The sequence below is a fragment of the Hemicordylus capensis genome, chromosome 3 (genome assembly GCF_027244095.1).
Source record: "Hemicordylus capensis ecotype Gifberg chromosome 3, rHemCap1.1.pri, whole genome shotgun sequence".
NCBI classification, from domain to species: Eukaryota; Metazoa; Chordata; class Lepidosauria; order Squamata; family Cordylidae; genus Hemicordylus; species Hemicordylus capensis.
In genome coordinates, this window is record NC_069659.1 from 96,728,248 (window position 1) to 96,749,054 (window position 20,807).

The following is a 20,807-nucleotide window of genomic DNA, read 5'->3' on the forward strand; positions in this document are numbered from 1 at the left end:
CAGTGCCACTCAATCCCACTTCCTTCAGGCGGTCCAGAAGGATACCATGGTCGAAAGCTGCAGAGAGATCCAAAAGGATCAGCACACTCACTCTGTCCACAGCCAGTTGGAGATCATCCATCAGGCCAACCAAGGCAGTCTCAACCCCATAGCCTATATGAAAGCCAGTTTGAAATGGGTCTAGATAACTTGCATCAGCCAAAACTGCCTGGAGCTGAGAGGCCACCACCCACTCAATCACCTTGTCAACCATGGAAGATTAGAAACAGGTCTGTAAATTAGCTAACTCTGAGGGATCCAATGCAGGTTTCTTCAAAGGTAGTCTAATAACAGTCTCCTTAAGACAAGGAGGCATCCTTCCCTTCCTCAGAAAAGCATTTATAATATTTACCAGACCCTCTCTGATAAAATGATTACCAAATGAGATAAGCCAAATTGGGCAAAGGTCAATAGAACAGGCTGCAGGCTTACAATCTGAAGCAGTCTGTTCACATCCTTGGGAGTCACAAACAAAGTGATCCAATCTAATCCTATAAGAGGAGTTGCTGGACACCTCCAGAGTAGACTCTGCACCTTCCACAGTAGACTCTGCGGAATCCAGTTGGGCTCACATATGAGAGATTTTATTCGTAAAAAAATCATTGAAGATGTCACAGTGAGTGACTGAAGATTCCAAGTTCAAATTCAAGGGGGAGAGGGCATATACTAGCCGCCTCACGACCCTAGACAACTCTGCTGAATGTACATTTGCAGAAGCAATGCAGGCAGAAAAGAACCGCTTCTTTGCCACCCGCACTCCCAACGCGGAGATCTTCAAATATGCTCTGTGTTGTGCTCTGTCGGATTCGCGCCACATCTTCTTCCACTTGTACTCTAGTTGTCTACCTCACTGCTTCAGCTCCCATAGTTCTTCCAAATACCACAGAGCTGATTTTGAAGCAGGGAGGAGAGGACGCTTACGAGTGATTGTGTCTACTGCTCTAGTGAGTTCATTATTCCATGTTTGCACCATAACATTGACAGAATCACTAGTAGAGCCAATTCTAAACCCTTTCGAGACTTCTTGGAATCCTCTTGGATCCAATAACCTTCCTGGGTGGACCAACCTAATAGGTCCTTGACCCCTGCAGAGGTGGGTTGTGGTTGCAAGTCCTACCTTAAGCAGATGGTGGTCTGTCCATGACAATGGAGAGATGACAGGAACACCTCCTTGATCATTATGTACTCAAGACTAGCACTAGTTCTCAATTAGGTATGGACTGAATAATACCACAAACAGTCAGACAGAAAAATCTCTTATAGAAAACAGGATATCAGGGAGAATGTTTTTAACCTAGCCATTTCCCTGGCACTTAGTTTTTAACATAGAAGGACCTAGAAGAGCATTTAATCATGTGAGCCCTATCTACATTTTGAAGTGAGAAGTAGGCTTTTTTTTTTTAAGTGAAAGTTCTTTGGTACTATATTCTAAAAGCCATGATCTTTATCAATCAGAACCACAAATCTTTTCAGTAGCAGTGTGACCTGGGATGCTCTGTGCCAACTGCTTGGGCTGGGAGTGCCACCTCAGCTACTAAGTAGTGGGGTAAGGTTGCACTAGGACACTGTGGAGCCCGCTAGTTGCCCCACACACCTGCTAATGGAGGCGACTATTTGCTTTCAGGTGAGAAAGAAGCTAGGTTTGCCGAACTATTCTAAGTTGGAATGATCGTGAAAGAACTTCCTGCCTGGGCAGATTGCTTCTCATGTAGTTGCTGCCCAGCTCACCACTTCACCTGTTCCTCTTAACTTCACTAAGGAGGAGGTTAGATGAGGTAAAGGCAGAAGAGATGCTCTACAGTAATCTAATCCTACGCGCTCTCTGGTTCAACTAGGAGAAGCTCTAGCAAAAACAGTTGTCTCCTTAGAGGCAGAATCCAGATTGGCCTTGTAAGGAAACCCCTCCCTTGGGAGGAAGTCATCAATCTTAACCCTGCCTCCTGTCATCCCAAAGCGGGAGACTTCCCAGTAAGCCAAGCTGTTTCTGAGCAGGAACAGACCAAGGTACATGAGAGGGACTTGTCTGGCTACATTTCAAAAAGAGAGGAACCAGCCTGAGTCACCACACAGCTCATGCTAAGCCCCCCCCCCACCGCCGCTCCTGCCCTACCTAACTGCTTATTTGAGTTTGAGCTATTTAGTTTGAAGAACCAAGACAAAGAAACAAAATGATGCAGTTGTCTTAACTGTATTTCTTCCTCTTTGCTATGATTGGAGTGGAGGACAAGGGCAGCTCTGTCCTTCAGTCCCATAATAATAGAGGCCTGCATTTGATGGAACTGTAATAAAATTACACTGTCTTGGAAACAGATTGTACTAGAAAGAAGAAAAATATGACCTGAATACCACAAAGTGTAAAAAAGAAAAAGTGTATAATTATTAAAAGGTGTTTTAACTACAACTAATAAGTAAGACACCTTAAAAATGAAAACGACTTGATCCACCTATATTCATGATTAAAGTTTGACATTTTTAAAGGGAGTAGAAATGGTAATGCTCCCCAAAGTAGAAAACAAGCAAAAATCAAGGCAAGAATGATCAAACGGTACCCTCAATTCATATATCATACTAAAACCAAATATATGGTAGAATTGTTCTTCTGAAACCTCATGCCCATTAATCTGAAATTTATATACTGAGCCTGTAAAGAGATTCTGTATGTTTTACAGGAAAATAAATTAAAGTGCTGATTCCAACAATAAAAACATTATATTAGTCTCGAGCAACATAATTAGATATCCCGTAATTATCAGCCTTGAAATCTGGATAGTAAACCTGAGGTTCTTTATTCTTCTGATGTTAAGATGAAATTAATCCTGAGTTTCCACAGGACTGGCAAAGAAGAAGAAGAAGAAGAAGAAGAAGAAGAAGAAGAAGAAGAAGAAGAAGAAGAAGAAGAAGAAGAAGAAGAAATGAGCTGCTTTTATTTATATTTCGGAGAGGCCATGGCATATTTATTCAAATTACAAAAAAGTCACCCACCATGCCATTATTTTTGCAGTGACATTATTCTTGTCAAACCACTTGTTACTGTTTACACAGCACTTAGAAAATATACACACTGGATAAGTGCTATGCTCTGTCAGCTATTTTCAAATGCTCCCAGAACTGTGTTTCATAACAAACTGCTTTGCTAACTTGCATACTTGTGAACACTCATACAAGAGTGAGACAAGATTTTAATTCAAAAACAAAAGAACAAATACACTTATTTTTCAATCCTCATATCTGATTGACAGAAAGTTATTTTTTCTTCTGATGCACAATTTCCCATAAAAATACTATGGTCTGAGAGCCAACATAAGATGTTTAAAATGTTGACAAAAATATTATATTAAGTTGCTCTTACTTAATAAGGTTCCTAGTTATGACTTTTCATGTGCTTTACATTTGTTTATTGGTTTTTATTTTTGAAATGCTTTTATCAACTACTTCCAAGTGTCAGAGAGCCATGACAGAAATATTTTAGATCAATACATGGAATGCCATCTCTCAAATAATGATGTGATATGACTAGTGATATTTTTTTATACTCTAGCCTCAGTGTCTTCAGTAAGACACAGAATAAATTTAACAATCCAAGGTCTAAACTCTCTCTGGGTAGACTAAAACCCAAAATTTTGATCTAAAATCCAATTTAATGAACTATTTATTTATTTACAATTTAATGAACTATTTAATGAACTATTTGCTACAATGGGCAGAAAGCCATGAAACTAAGAACTATGTAGACAAATAAGCAGCTCAGTTAATTGTTTAATAATTGACTTTTTATGTGGGCTAAGTCAAAGAGAGTGGGGGGGGGGCTTCATAAACACTCTCACTATAGTCACTACCTGCAGCAGTCTTTTGTGGATCGCTATGAAAAGAACGCAAGTGCTCACCTGTTCAAGAAGCACTGCTGGATAAGTTGTGTTTGCCAACACCTACCTAATTGATTAAGATCACTCATATCATGAACAAATAGCTTCATTTGCCCTCAGTGGCATCATCAGCTAGCCAAATCTGATTGGTTATAGAGCACTGAGATTTTACTACCGGTAAGTTCACTAGGTGGATCCTGGTTAGCTGGGATAACTGTATGAAGGAGAAAAAAGCCCTAGCACAGGGGGAAAACGAAGTGAAAGCATGTCAAAAAAAGAATAACTACAAACAGGTGCAAAAAAAGAGACCATTATCAGTAGTAGGATCGATCCATCCCACCACAACCCACCCAGAAAACAATTTTTATATATACCACTTTTCAAGAAAAGTTTCCAAAGCGGTTTACATAGAAAAGAAAAGAAAAGAAAAAAAAGAGAGAAAACATTGGGGGGGAACTTTGGAAGCACTACTTTCACATCAAAAACCAAAATGGCTCAACATGCAGGGAAGACTTTGGAGAAAACTGAGTTTTGCCAAATATACTCTGGACATTTAAACTGTTCCAATATAGAGAAGCTGACACGTTCAAGTGAAGATGGTGGTGCGGGGAGGGAAAGGGAACAGACTATGTTGTAAAACAGTAAGTTTTTTTTAAAAAAAATTCACAGTAAAATGATGACATGGTCTGTGGCTAAGTTTTATCTTTTACCTGATCAGTAAAACAACATTGGGCAGGTTGTTGGGGATTTTACTGCTTTCATACTACATATGTTGTTAAATATTTTTTTCTGTGCTTTTTCTTAGCTTGGAGGGTAGAGAGTGGATACTACTATGTAGCATGCATAAACAAGAACCAAAGGCTTCATTGTGTGTTACTCAGAACATTAATTACTCCTCTGACAGCCTTCGCCATAGAATTTAACCTTGCTCAACAAAAATGAACATTTTAAAACTTACTGGAAGTTTTTTCCTCTCTTATGTTTCCTCCCTCTGGAGGTGGGAGGACATTATGTGTCACCAAGTCAAAAAGCAGTACACCACAGGGAGGGTAAACAACCCTTAGGTCACGTACTCTACTCTGTCCTGGAGAGTTCAGGACTAGAGACGTCCTGCAGAATCCTTCTCCCAAAGGTGACTTTTGCTGAGGAGAAGAAATCTACCCAATAATCCCTAAATAGATGATCCAGTTTGCTGCCCTACATATCTCATCTAGGTGAGCTCTTATGAAGGGGACAATTGAAGAGTCCATCACTTTCACCAAATGGGTGTGGATTCTTTCTGGGCAAGACCCGAGACATAAGACACTTCCATGGCCATCTGGCTATATTGGCACTCCCACTCCTTGTTGGTTTAAGGACAAAAATTGGGAAGAATTAGCTCTTGAACCCTTTAAAGAGAGTAATTAATCTTGGGAATAAAAGAAGGGTCAGGGTGTCCTGCTCTGACCTGTCCTCAGAGCTCACAAGGCTGGAGGTGAAGAATAGTTGAGGGTCTTGTGCAGGCCAACGGCCTGAGCTCAGAGTATCCTCCCCAGCCCCGCCTCCATGCCTGGAGTGTCCTGACTTTAAAAGGAGCCATTGCCTGGAATCTGATGCTTCTCCGCTGTTCCAGCTGATTTTCCCTGGATTGCTGGTGGCACTGGCAGGCTGATGTTAGGGGTGCTAGTGGTGATGGTGGAGAGGCCAGCTCTGTGGCAGGCTCAGGTTTCCCAAGTATGACCTCAGGGGTTTCTGGCCCCAAAGGGCTTCCTCGGTGGCTTCTGCTCCTGTGGATTCCTCAGCTTCTAGCTCAGTAGTGTGGTCTAGGTCAGCCTGATGCCCTTCTGCTCCACTGGTTGGATACGGGATGAGGGGCCGGCACCAGTTCCACCCCCTTAGTAGGGATGTGCAAAACGATTCAGGTACAAAATTATTTGTACCCGATTCTGGCTGATTCAGGTGATTTGTAGAAAAAACAAATCACCCCTGTCCTCAATTGCCCAGATTCAGGTACCAAAAAAATCACCCCGATTTGGATTCAAAAAATTCAGAGATTCAGACCTCCATTTTGTGGCCAAAGTGGGTTGGCTGGTAGTGCCCAATGGATGGAAGCTACCATCCAAATTTCAAAGAAATTGGGCAAAGGAGTGATTTTTAAATAATTTTTGAAGTTGGAGCATCTTTAAACTTTTCTCCACAGGGAATAATGGGGATTTCAGCAACCTTATAGCTCCGGGGGGGGGGCATCAGGGTGTGCCAGAGTGGTGGGTGGTAGGGCCCAATGGGTGCAAGGAAGCTACCACCCAGATTTCAAAGAAATTGGGCAAAGGGGTGATTTTTAAATAATTTTTGAAGATGGTATGTCTGGGGCAGATAAGGGGTTTTGGGGGCAGAAGAGTGGGTCAGGTGGTAGTGCCCCAATGGGTGCCAGCTACCACCCAGATTTCCACCACCCAGATTTCCAAGAAATTAGTGAAAGGAGTGATATTTCTGAATTTTGCGTGTTTTTAAGCTTTTCCCCATATGGAGTAATAGGGATTTCAGCAGCCCCATAACTCCATTTGGGGGCACCAGGGTGGCCCAGAGCAAGCGGTGGTGTAGTAAACATACAGTGCCAACAACCCACAACGAACTGGGTTTTGTTGTTTCTGAGGTGTTCTGCGAGTAGATTCAATGACAGAGTAAAACAGTGTGGGTGGTTCTGGGTGGGTGGGGGGGGAGGATTGGTTTTCTCCGATCTCCCTTCCTCCGAACCCTCAGGACACATTTAGGGGGAATCACAGAGCACTTTTTGAGGGAAGGCTAGACCTGCAAAAATGCTACTTTATTCTGGAACACGCTTCCTTTGCTGCAAGCATGCTTCATTTATTATTCATTCTTTCTTTCAATTTATATACCGCCCTTCCAAAGAGGCTCAGGGAGGCTTACAAAGTTTACAAAGGTTCATAAGTCAGGATGCCAGCCACTGTTTTAAAAATATAGTTGAACTCCTTTGCGACAGGCCACCGGGACCTTTGTGAAACCTTTTGGGGCAGCTGTAAGGCTGAAAATAAGTACAGTATTGGTACTGGAGATCCAAAGCTGTATCCAAACCTCTGCTTCCTTTGTGGTGGGTTTCCCTGATGGAGATTCACAGGTAGGCCTCCATCAGATCCAGGGAGGTCAGAAATCTCCCTTCACCAGACAAGCCAGAATGGATCAAGTGTCTCCATTCAGAGATGCTTCTTTTTTACTTCTTTTTTTTTGTTTTAGGTCCAGTACTACAGACAACGACAGGGATCTGTGGTTGCCAGGAGTCGACACCGACTCAACGACACACTTTACCTTTACTACCCTTAGTTCCCCATTCTTACAGTGAAGGATTTCAAAATGCTGGATTACATTCAGGATTCTGTGATGCTCTTCCAAATTCTAGAGCACTCAGCTGAATCTCCCCTTGAAGTGCTCATGCACTTCAGGGCATTCCCCATCCTACCTGGAATCTCTGGTTAGGGCTGCTCCAAGTTAGGCTGAGATCTTCTTATTGGCTCTAAAGCAGGGATTCTCAAACTTGGGTCCTCAGGTGTTATTGGACTTCAACTCCCATAATCCCCAGCCTCAGTGGCCTTTGGTTGGGGATTATGGGAGTTGAAGTCCAATAACATCTGGGGACCCAAGTTTGAGAATCACTGCTCTAAAGTATTCTTGGAGATGGGTTTGGATTTGTTTCCACTGAGCTTAGAATACCTAGATTCTTTGAAAGTAGAATGTGGTTTAAAGCAGCAAAAGGATTGGGTATTTGAGGCTGTTTCCCCCTCTCTTTCTTGGCTCGTACTGTCTTCTTCTTGTACTTTGTATTGAACAAGATAAGGCTTACTTCCAGGAAAAACAGATGTGGTAAGCTGGCTTTCAAATGAGGGTCAATACCTCAGTGAAGGAGCTGAAGATCAGCTGTGACAATGAAAGCCATGGGTCAGATCTGGCCTCCATTGGCATGGAGTCAATCAGGAATGATACTCTGAGAAAGGATCCCTTTATCTCTTATGGGAGCATTTTAAGGTTTCAAACTTGGGAACATTTGTCAGATTGTTCCAAACACTGTGGAAAACAGTCTGATAAAGTAGGAGAAACATCAAGAGAAAGCCAGCGTGGTGTAGTGGTTAGTGTTCATCCACCTGACCTTTGCTGCTTCTTGGTCTTCTTTTTAGGCCTATCTCCTTCAGGAGGAATCTGAAAATTAAAATGGCTGAGAGAGAGCCTGAAAAAGCCTGCCTTTCTCTTTCAAGGCAAAAGAGCAATTGGAAAAAGAAGTAAAGTCCCTCCTTTGCCATACTTTCAGGTTTGTTCCTAAAACAAGCTGTTGAGGAGGGCCTTACCCCAAAACAGAACACCCTCCTGAATCCAGAGGGAGAATGTAAATACCTGCTAAGGGAAGTTATATAAAAGTGTATTACCACAGAAGGATTAATACATGTGGACACTGTCTTGCAGCCTGTTTAACAAAAGAAACATAAAAACAGATTAAACTGACGTAGATAAACATGGCAATTTGTGTTTTTCTTTCAGCTGTTTGTTTTGAGGTGAACTAAGAAAGCATTGTAGTAAGGAATGCTGCAAGACTGAAGTTCTTGAGAGTTTTAACAACAACTGCTAAGCTGTTCAAAGGGCAAAGCTCAATTCTAAAACAGGCTGCATATGTCTACATAGCTCCCCTCAGCACCTCCTTCTGTTGTCAAATGCTCTCTTTAGTTTACAAAATGGTATTATTCATACTTTGAAAAAGTCCAAAAATTTTCATTAGGCACCTCATTTTAGTTGTATCTTTAAACAAAATGTTATCTTAGCCTGATTTGTACAGATTTATGACTGGTGACAGTACTTCAGTGTGTTTCAAAAGCCTGTACTGTCCTCTGCTGGGCATCCTTTGTAACAAAACATAAAGCTTAAAATCTATGAGGCATATTTTCAACAAGCAAAACAAAGAAAACTTATATATTGATTTATAATTACAAGCTGAGGAGTAAATGCTAATTGCTTTCCTGCCTAGGAGTTATATACTGGAGTCATTTATTAAGGACATGATTAAGAGAGTTTCTTTATGTATACACAAAAACTTGCAAGCATGCACTGGGACCGGTCTCTTATCACAAAACACCAAACCATCACTCATCAAAAAGAGATGACTTCTAAATTATTAATAGTTAACAATTAAATGCTAAAACAATTTTTAATGGTGTTTCTAGTTGTACAAAGGAAGATTTTGTTTGTTTACTTCCAAGGTTCAAAAGCACTCTACTGCTTTAAAGCAGCTTCTGCCCTGCTCACTTCCAATATTGGAGTCAGGCTTGGGGGGGAACTGCTTAAAACCAGCATAATGTACCAAGTAAGGCAATGGTGAGAGATTTGCTCCCCTCTTGTATACATACTCTCTCTGGTATAAAAAGCAGATCCCCACCCTGCACTTTAAAACAGGCTAATGTGGCAAGCATGTGTTTTTAACACACACAGTTGCCACAGATTACTTTGGCACTGAATTTCCCCTGGAGTTAGCTGCCCTCAGCCTCTTTCTACTGCTGAGCTGTGCTTTCCACATGCTCTATGGCACCACCTAGATAGAAGAGCAGCTGTTTGTTTGAACTTCACTATGAGCCCCGTCACCCATTGAGATCATCTGGAGAGGTTGGTCGGCAGTTGCCACTGGCTCATATGGTGGCTACACAGGGACGGGCCTTCTCTGTTGCCGTCCCGAGACGCTGGAATGCGCAGCTGGCTGAAATAAGAACCTGCCCATCTCTGACAACTTGTAAAAAGGCTTTAAAGACACATTTATTATTCAGCCAAGCTTTTTAACTAGACTTGTGTTTTTAAATTGTTTTAGGGCTTTGGTTTCTGTTTTGATTTGTTTGATTTCTGTTTTAATTTGTTTTATTGAGATGGACGTTTGGCGGGGGGAGAGGTTTACACATTAACTAACTAACCAACCCACCCACCCACCCACCCAAACACTCACAAATCCCTGACTCCTGGGAGTAACCCTGAACTGACAGCAGAGCTCACCTGCAAGGCCTGCCCAAGTAAGTACTTGGTCTCATTTGGTCTCCCTGCCTGCCAAGCTAAGGCAGCTACGAGGCCTGAAGCTGCTGCTTCGTTTTGCAAATCAGTTAAGTTGCTTCCTGTGCCAAGGATTGTGACTGCTTCATACAGCCCTAAATCTATTCTTCTCCTCCTGCCATACAAGTAGAAAAACCGCCTTTTCTCCTAGAGCATTTTCAAGGCTTAAATAACTGTTGAGCTTCTCTCACACTATTCATGCTCATTGTTGACACACAGGTAGAAGTAGAGGCATTTTTATGGCCAATATAGATTGTTTACATTCACATTACAAATTGAAATTCTTACAACCACCCTGCCCAGTAGGTCAAGGTATTATCATCTCCGATATGGCAAATGTGAGATAGGTGGGGCTATGGGTTGAGTCCAGATGGGGGCTTACTTAAACTGGGGGCTTTCCAAGTCATAGGTCATAAGCTTAACCATTCCACCACACTAAATCAGCTCCTGAATATTGGACTGCAAGACAACATACTTCATTCTAAATACATCAAATCATCATACACTTTCAGTTTGGAGCAGCATCCAGGCTTCATCTCTCCCAGAAGTTGCATCATGGTGTCCAACAAGACCCGATTTGAATTAACCAGAAACTCACGACCACATGCTAAAGCCGCCACATCTACAAAAGAAAACACAAAAAAGGAGCATAAAAGCTACACTTCAAAGAGAGTGCAGTCCTGTTCCACACAGTTCTGAAATCTAGCATTATGTAACTTAAATCTAGCACTACTAAAAATATTGTAATCATTGGGAAGTCTATGGTCTTGGAAGTCTATGGAAGCCAAGTCTACGATTGGGAACTTCTGGAAGACATATTTGAGAGGCCTCCTCCACACTTACATTCTATCAAACTTCCAGGATCAAACAGGTACACACACAGAGCAGCACTGCGACTCCTTGTCAGGTGTAGAATACCATTCCATGCACATTCACGGAAGTCTGGACATCTTTCAGGAGACATTTTTATTTCATCGGACTTATGCGGACAAGGGTAGTTTTTAATCACCAAGCACATTCACCATCAGCAGCTCCGTAAGCTAGGAACACGTCAGTAAAATGTTGGGAAGAAAGAGCATGCACTCCCAGTAGGCATGATGTCTCTCAACCCGTTCAAGTCTGGTTCCCGCATCGGATTCCCAACATTCGCTCGACATTCTCTGCCCAACATCAAATGCAGGTGTCAAGTTGGGCAGAAAATGCCAGGTGAATGTCAGGAATCTGGTGTGGGAACCAGACTTTGGTGGGTTCTGACGTCATGCCCGCTGGGAGCACATGCTCTCACCTCTCGACATTTTACTGATATGTCCCCAGCTTACAGCTCTGTTAGTGGTTGTGTGAACCTGTCCACCATAATTACATGTACAGTTCTGACATACTGTTACCTGCTTAGAACCTCTGGAATATGACAGGCCACAAAATAATATTATTATTGCATAATATTGTTATGAAGTAATAAATACAATCCCTATCTTAACTATCATATTTACTACATTTAATAAGTTACATGTTTAACTATGTTTACTCTCCTTAGATCTGAACGGACAAAGTTTGGAGAAGAAAAGGTATATTCCATTTTAATAAATCTATCAGTTACAGAAATTCCCTATGCACAAGAAAAAATTTAACTTCAGCTGTACATTAGAGTCATTTGTTATAATACATAGCCTAGCACATGCTTACTGACTCAGGGACAGTGGTTATTTTGCCAGGCTGGAGAGTAGGAAAATATCTATCTATCTATTTTTTTCTCCTGGGTGTGACAGGGAAAATACGTCCCGGCAGCCCAGCCGATTGGCTGGGTTGCGGAGGCGCCTAATTGACTGGCACACCCAGGAGAAGGAGAATTGGCCGGCTGCAAGCCGGGGGGGGGGGTAGGGCAGGAGAAAGCGGCAGGGGGGAGGGCAGGAGAGAGAGGCAGGGGGAGGGGAGGGAGGGCAGGAGAGGGGAGCAGGGGGAGGGGAGGGAGTGCAGGAGAGACTGGGGCAGGAGGGTGAGAGGGAAGTGAGAGTGAGAGAGAGGGGTGGGAGGGCAAGAGAGAGTGGGGCGGAAGGAAGGGGGAGGGAGGCAAGAGTGTGAGGCAGGAGGAAGGGAGGGAGGGAGAGTGGGGCAGGAGGGAGAGGGGAACAGCCAGCCCCAAAAAGCGCACAGATGCTCTGTGCAGGTTGGCTAGTCTTTTACATATTACCTGAACAAAGGTTGATCTGAAAGTCATCAAGATTACAGATGAATTAAGAGCAGACATATCCTCAAGCAAGAAGTCATTAATATGGTGAAGTCAGATTTCATAAATATTAAAACTAAACTACAAAAGGTCAGTCTAAACAAAATGAACCCAGTACAAACATTTTGAAAGGCAGGGAGTTTTTACAAGATGTAGGTCAACCTAATGTGTGATGCATTTTATTCTTCATACGACGTAACAGAAGTGACTTACTTGTAACAATCCCTGCCAAAGCTAACACAAACTGACTTTCATCGGAATCCACATCCTGCTGTTTGATATCTTCACCTAATGATCGCACAAAACTCTCCATCGTTTGTCCAGCAATGCTAAAAAACTTTACAGCTTTACTCTGGAAGTTCATGAGGAAAAATTACTATTTTATACTTACAAATGTATAAGGTCTGAAACAATGCTTAGGTTTTTCAATAAGTAACATTCAAGTGAATGCGAGGGTGTGCTGGTATTATCATTACTGATCTGCACAACACATTGTTCTCTATACTACACCAAGACTCCTTTGCAAAAACAAATTTTTTCTATTTGCTATACGTCTCCTAGCAACTTTCGCAAAAATGTGAAACAGGAGGTAAATGGTGTGAAACAGGAGGTAAATGGTGTGCGGATGTTTTGAAACTGCATCAGCTGTGTAGACTGAACCAACCATCACTTGAGATTACATTTATCCAATATGTAGCCTGTACTCAAGAGTTAGAGATGGCTTCACATATACACATTTCGATTTTAATCATCAACACAGTAGACAAGTATCTCAAAGAAAGTCCTGTGAGGAGGAGTTGAAGGAGCTGGGTATGTTTACCTGGAGAAGACTTGGGGGGCCGGGCAGGGGGGTTGGATTATGAAAGCCATCCTCAAATATCTTAAGGGCTGGCACATAGAGGGAGGCCTGGATTTATTCTATGCTGCTCCAGAGTCCCAATGGGTTGAAATTGCAAGGAAATAGATTTAGGCTAGACATTAGGAAGGATTTCCTACCTGCAAGAGCTGTTAGGCTGTGCAACTCTATGATTCTAAGTAGCTAAGTTCTAAGTTCTATGATTCTAAGTAGCACAGCAGGAGCTGAACTTTGCATATAAGTCTAAGACAACCTCCTGCACATGTGCAATCTCATTTGTGTACATAAATGGCCTCTATGGATTGAGACCATGATTCTTCTTTTGAAGCTACCATTTCAAATCACAATTGGACTATATTGAGGAAATAGTGTTAGAAAAACAGGTTGCTCACCTGTAACTGATGATCTGATAGTGATCCATTGATATCCATTAGAATGGGATCTGGGCCTGTGCGGAAGCCTCTCGAGTTCTACAGCTCCTCTTCGGCACCTGCGCCCCACCCCATGTGACCACGTGGCTAGGAAGGAAGCGCAGGCACCTCAGTTCCTTGGAGACCGCCGAATCAGTCTAGTAAGCAGGTAAGTTCTAATACAGAAGTTCTACTACTACTGCGGAGGGGAGATCCGGGAGGGTCTAATGGATATCAACAGATCACTACCAGATCATCAGTTACAGGTGAGCAACCTGTTTATCTGGATCGTGATCCGCTGAATCCATTAGAATGGGTGTTTAGTTAGCTCCTAAAGGAGGAGGAAGCAGTAGAGTTATTGCAACACCCTTTTCAGGACAGCTCTCCCAAAGTTCGCCTCCACAGCAGACCGCAAGTCTATAGCGTAGTGCTTTACAAAAGGTTGCTCTGAAGACCAAGTAGCCACCTTACAAATGTCTTGGAAGGATATGCCAGATAGGTGAGCAGCCAAAGCGCCATACGCCCTCGTGGAATGCGCCTTGATGGTCTTTGGCGGTTGAACTTTCTGCAGAGAGTATGCCAGACGGATGGTTTCCACAAGCCAGTGTGATAGTCTCTGTCTAGACAATGCCTGCCCTTTCTTCGCTCCCTTATAGGAGATGAACAGTCGCTTTGAAGACCGGAAAGGCTTAGTCCTAGAGAGATAATAGAGAAGCGCTTTGCGAACATCCAAGGAATGCAGAGCCTTTCCCAATGGCGTGGATGGCAACTTGAAGAAGGTGGGCAACACCACGTCCTGATTTATGTGGAAGTCAGACACAATTTTACGTAAAAAGCTGATATCTGGTCGAAGGAGAACCTTATCTGGGTAGAAACAGGCATAAGGGACATCCATCCAGAGAGCCGTAAGTTCACTCACCCTGCGAGCAGCAGTGATAGCCACCAAGAAGGCAGTCTTCAAGGATGTCTGCTTCAACGCCGTGGAATGCATGGGTTCAAATGGGGGCTTGGTCAGGGCCAGAGAGATACTCCACTGCTCAAGTGGCTTATGGATAAGGGGGTGCAGGTTAGAAAGGCCTTTCAAGAAACTTTTGCAAGAAGGGTGGGAGAACACTGTCTTGCCATCCCATCCTGGATGCCTAAACGACAGTGCCGCTAGGTGGACTTTAATTGATACACTTGAAAGCTTTGCCTTCTTCAGAGAGGTCATATACAGTAGGACCTCCCGGGTGGAGGCTTCCTTAGGGCAGAAAGCATGCCGACAAGCGTAGGCAGCATATCTTTCCCACTTGCTGGCATAGTTTCATCTAGTAGACGGCTTATGTTGATTCAGCAGGATTAGTTTTAGGAGTCGATCCTCCACGCTGTTAGTTGTAGGGTGAGTACTTCCGGATGCAGAAGGCACCCGTTTTCCTGAATCAGGAGATCTGAATGATTTGGAAGTCTCTGAAAGGTGTTTGAAGGTAGTCTGAGTAAATGTGGAAACCATGCTTGGCGGGGCCACCAAGGCGTGATCAGGATGCCCTTCACATGGCCCGACAACAGGCGCGCCACAACCCTGCTCACTCCCAGCAGGGCCTATTATTCTAGGTGCTTTTCAATTTTATCCTTGAAGATGCTTTCCATCAATTTGCCTGGAACGGACGTTAGGCTAACTGGTCTGTAATTTCCCAGATCGCCCCTGGATCCCTTCTTAACACGGATTTTCAAGAAGGATCCAGGGGTGATCCGGGAAATTACAGGCCGGTTAGCCTAATGTCCGTTCCAGGCAAATTGATGGAAAGCATCCTCAAGGATACAATTGTAAAGCACCTAGAAGAACAGGCCCTGCTGGGAGTAAGCCAGCATGGCTTCCACAAAGGTAAATCTTGCCTCACCAACCTTTTGGACTTCTTTGAGAGTGTCAACGAGTGTGTGGATGAAGGTGATCCAGTTGACATAGTCTACCTGGACTTCCAAAAAGCTTTTGACAAAGTTTCTCATCAAAGACTCCTGAGGAAATTTAGCAGTCATGGGATAAGGGGACAAGTACATGTGTGGATTGCTAACTGGCTGAAAGACAGGAAACAGAGGGTAGGTATAAATGGAGAGTTTTCACAATGGAGGGAAGTGAGAAGTGGGGTCCCCCAGGGATCTGTACTGGGACCGGTGCTTTTTAATTTATTCATAAATGATCTAGAAGTTGGGGTAAGCAGTGAGGTGCCAAAATTTGCAGATGATACCAAACTCTTCCGGGCAATGAAATCTAAAATAGATTGTGAGGAGCTCCAAAAGGATCTCTCCAGACTAGGGGAGTGGGCGACAAAATGGCAAATGCGGTTCAATGTTAGCAAGTGTAAAGTGATGCACATTGGGACGAAAAACCCCAACTTCAAGTATATGCTGATGGGATCCGAGCTGTCGGTGACGGACCAGGAGAGGGATCTTGGGGTCGTGGTGGACAGCTCATTGAAAGTGTCGACTCAATGTGCGGCAGCTGTGAAAAAGACCAATTCCATGCTAGGGATCATTAGAAAGTGGATTGAAAATAAAATGGCTAACATTATAATGCCCTTATACAAAACTATGGTGCGACCACACTTGGAGTACTGCATACAATTCTGGTCACCACATCTTAAAAAGGACTTTGTAGAATTGGAGAAGGTACAGAAGAGGGCAACCAAGATGATCAGGGGCCTAGAGCCCCTTTCTTATGAGGCAAGACAACAACACCTGGGGCTTTTTAGTTTAGAAAAAAGACGACTGCGGGGAGACATGATAGAGGTCTATAAAATCATGCATGGTGTGGAGAAACTGGAGAGAGAGAAATTCTTTTCCCTCTCACACAACACTAGAACCAGGGGTCACTCCATGAAATTGATTGCCAGGAGGTCTAGGACCAACAAGCGGAAGTACTTTTTCACACAATGCGTGATCTACTTGTGGAACTCTGCCACAGGATGTGGTGACAGCCAACAACCTGGATGGCTTTAAGAGGAGTTTGGATGACTTCATGGAGGAGAGGTCTATCAATGGCTACTAGTCGGAGGGCTGTGGGCCACCTCCAGCCTCAAAGGCAGGATGCCTCTGAGTACCAGTTGCAGGGGAGTAATGGCTGGTGAGAGGCACGCCCTCAACTCCTGTCTGTGGCTTCCAGCGGCATCTGGTGGGCCACTGTGCGAAACAGGATGCTGGACTAGATGGGCCTCGGGCCTGATCCAGCAGGGCTGTTCTTATGTTTCTTATGTTTCTGCTCACAAGAGGGCAGAGGGGAGAACATGTAAGTCCAACGTTCCGACCAGTCCAGCTGGAAGGCATCTCCCAAAGACAGGGGGTCGTGGCCCGCTCTGGAGCAGAACAGCTTGCATTTTTTGTTTTGCTCTGTAGCAAAGAAGTTGATCTCCAGGAAACCCCAGAGCCAGAATATCTTGTGCAAGTAAGTGTCGTTCAGTTTCGACTCGTGTCTGATTTCTGTTGAGAATGAACGGCTGAGGCCATCCGCCAGTGTGTTGTCTGCGCCCTTGATGTGGATGGCTACTGGCGTAATGCTGTTTCTGATGTACCAATGCCAAATCTGAAGGTTCAGGGCACACAGAGGCCTGTAGACTGTCCCTCCTTGTCTGTTTAGATAGGCTATGGCCGTAGTATTGTCCAGTTGTAACTGTACAACTTGGCCCCGTAGCACTGGAAGGAAGGCTGTCATTGACTGAAACACTGCTAATAGTTCTAGAAAATTTATGTGCAGTTGGCTCTGAGAGTGAGTCCAGAGGCCTTGAGTCCCTCCTAACTGGGCAAAGAGGCACCTTTTACCGTGGTGATTCTCTTTATTTAGCAGGGGGAGAGTAACTGGCCCTATCTACCCCCAGCACAGTACTTCCAGTGACTGTTGCTGGTGTGTGTTCTATGTTTCTTTTTAGAATGTGAGCCCTTTGGGGACAGGGAGCCATCTTATTTGTTTTCTTTCTCTTTGTAAACCGCCCTGAGCCATTTTTGGAAGGGCGGTATAGAAATTGAATTAATAATAATAATAATAATAATAATAATAATGGTGGCATTGCAATGACCACTTCACCCTCTCAGGGAAGCATCCATCATCACCCAAAATGATGGAGCCTGAGCTTGAAAAGGCACACCTCTGAGTAGATAAATCCCCCGAGTCCACCAGGACAGCGTGCGTAGGACTGGCATGGGTACCAACAAGAGTTTTACCGGGCTGTCTCTCAGCAGGTTGAAGGGGGAGGGGAACCACATCTGCAACTTTCTCATCTTCAGACAGGTGTATCGAACAGTAGATTTGCAAGAGGCCATCAGGCCCAAGTTGCACTTGACGAGCTGGTTGTGACGGGTTGTCTTGAAATTGTTGTACAAGCGACGCGATGGTCTGGTAACGTTTCCCCGGAAGGAACACCCTCCCCAGGGTAGCATTTAGTACAGCCCTAATGTATGAGATGACGGGCACAGATGTGAGGTTGGATTTTTTCCATTTGACCTGTATTCCTAGGTCCTGGAGAGGCCACAACATGTATTGTAGTTGCGAATGTAACTCGTTTTCATCCTTTGACGACAAGAGCCAATTGTCTAGATAGAGGCACAGTTTCAGCCATTTGTTCGTAAGTGGGCCACTACTACCGCCATGCACTTTGTAAAGACATGTGGGGCGGTGCAAAGTCCGTATGGTAGCACTTGGTACTGGTAAACCGCATTTCCTACAGTGAACCATAGATACTTCCAGAAAGATGGACGGATCCCTATGTGAAAATAAGCATCCTTTAGGTCTAACGTCACCAGCCACCATTCTTGATGCAGAAGCGATAGGATAGCCTGTAACATTGTCATGCGATGCTTCTTCACTTGGACGTATTTGTTCAGATGTCTTAAGTCCATAATTGGTCGAATCTCTCCATCCTTCTACGGGATTTGAAAATAACAGGAGTAAAACCCCTCCTGCCTTTGTGCCCATCACAACGGCACAATTGCTTTCTTGCATAAGAGTTCCTGAACTTCTTGGCCTAAGGCTGGTGTCACCTTTGTGAAGCAGATGCCCCGAAACTGTGGACAAGCTCTGAACTCTATTGCATAACCATACTGGATAATTTTCAGCACCCAGCGATCTGATGTTATGTGGTGCCATGCTTGCGCATGACTTGCCAACCTGATGGAATTGGTGGCTAGTGGGAGCGGCTGGTCATTGTTGTTGTTGTACACCACTCCCCAGCTTTCCCCGATGTTCTGGGGAGGTAAGCAAAATTGTGGTATTTGGTGATGCGATGGGCTGTCCTGAATCTCAAGGTCGCTGTTTCCTCTGCCGGCTTTCGTTGGCCTGCCTGAAATTTCCCTTCTGTTGAGTGTTACATTTATTATAAGGCTGGTAAGACTTACGGTAGGGCAAGGGCAATAAAACGATCTTTGCTTCCCCCCATAAGATTTTGAGAAGGAAGCAGAAGTTGTAAACATCTTGGCTGTGAACTTTGATTTTTTCATTTTTTTCCCCCATCGTTGCATCGGTCTCCTCCGAGACAGGCCCTTTCCATCGAAAGGTAGCCCTTCTATTTTGTCTTTCATGTCCTGCTGGAGGGTAGCAGACTGTAGCCATGCATGTCATCTTAGAGTTATTGCTGTGGTGATGGATCTGGACTCTGATTCTGCCAGATGCTTGGCCGTACTTAGTTGTTGGCAGGTGAGGTCCGCTGCTTTTTGAAGTGTTTTGCGGAATCTACTCTTAAGCTCTTGTGGCAACAGCGCATCCAAGTCTTTTTCTAGACTCTCCCATATACAATAGCTATATTTCGCCATGCAGGCAGAGTAATTTGCCACTTTAACTGAGAGGCAGGAGGTAGAGTATAACTTTCTCCCCATAACATCCAGCTCCCTTCCCTCCTTATCAGCAGGGGTGGTATGTCTCCTCCCTGATCTGGAACTGGTTGCACAATCAGTGACTATGGAGTTCAGAATAGGATGTTTGAACAGGTACATGTTGTCTTGCTCTTGCACTCAATATAGGCCCACCAAACACTTCGACGTAGGAGTAGACGTGTGTGGTACTTGCCATGCGCACTGAGCTGCGTTAGAGGTTATAGGTAGCAATGGTAAAGCGACTGGTTGGGCAGATTGGGACCATTGCATAAAATTGTAGACAGGGTTGTCAATCATTTTTAGCTAAGAAGACAGATCTAGACCCAATGGAGCAGCCATCTGCTTTACATGTGAGTGGTATGCCTTCAGTTCCTCTGTTGGCAAAACGTGGGCTGGGGTAGCTACATCTGGGGATGGATCAGCCTCCACGGTTTCTGCGTCTGATTCAAAATCGGAGGAGCCATGGTGACTGTCTCCAGAGCCGTCATCAGAATGAGCTTGACTGGATGGTGGTACGCCCGGTGATTCAGGGGGCAGAGGAACTACTGCTGCCAAGAGGTCAGATTGCACTGCCGAGCTGGTAAAATGTCCCACTGCCGTCTGGGAATATCTATTGGCAGTAATAGGTCGAGGAGTCTGAGTCAAAGCCATTTACAGTGTTTTCACTGGTCTGGCAGGAGCATCTCCCGCTGATAGTGGGCGTATGCGGAGCAGTGTAGGATCTAATTCAGGCTGTCGAACCAAGGAGTCCTCTGGCTGTTGAATCACAGAGTTCACTGGTCTCCAAGCCCAGTCCTCTAGGTAGTCATAAGCCATCCCCGGAGAGGTGGAACCTGGCGGCGCCGTTTCTTTTGAAGGTGTTACAGCATGGCTAAAACCACAAATGTGCCATGGCATTGGAGTTGCGAGTTGCATGGATGTCAGCAATCCCGGAACTGGGGTAGAAACAGGTGCATGGTCATCGTGTGAGAGCGCAGAAAATCTCGAAAAGTTGAGGGGGTAGTAGTAGTTGAGTCCAGCGTCTTTAGAAGAGGTTCTAAAGGAGCTGTCTCCGCATCATAGAGATCCTCCTCCTCCAAAGAGAAGGTCATGACAGGCCTGAATCGAGGAGTCACGGTGGTAATATTAGCCGGTGTGTTCAATACAGAAGGTTGTTCCTCATCTCTCGACGTCAACGGGGACCTGATAGGAGTCATAGCAGGTCCCAAATCATGGGCGGAAGGTATTGTGGGCAACGACACTGGTGCAGCCATCAATGCCGATCGCACCGCGTCTCTTGATGTTGATGACGGTTTTGCTTGTCGACTTGACGGAGAAGTCTCTCTCAGTGTTGATGTCAACATCGAGTGACACATTTTCGGTTTCGACTGAACAGATTTTTCTGTTCGGTGCCGTCGGTATCGAACCCAGAACCACCTCTTGAGCCGATTTCGGTGATGGCGTCGAGCTCGATAGTTTTCGCGCCTGTTTCACAGGTTTTTCGGCAGCAGCCATCTTGTCACCCGGCCTCTTTG

At 44.4% G+C, this 20,807-nt stretch overlaps 1 protein-coding gene across 8 annotated transcripts in view; it reads right to left on the minus strand.

Annotated features, from left to right (window-relative positions):
- The window catches only part of HSF2BP (heat shock transcription factor 2 binding protein), a 55,918-nt gene that overhangs the window by 10,208 nt on the left and 24,903 nt on the right, over positions 1-20,807 (minus strand). For all 8 annotated transcript variants that reach the window (XM_053306061.1, XM_053306064.1, XM_053306060.1 and 5 more), the window contains exons 5-6: positions 12,409-12,547; positions 10,476-10,593 (exon numbers count right to left, since the gene is read on the minus strand). In XM_053306061.1, coding sequence (XP_053162036.1) covers positions 10,476-10,593; positions 12,409-12,547 — 257 coding nt within the window. The remainder of the gene's footprint in view (positions 1-10,475; positions 10,594-12,408; positions 12,548-20,807) is intronic.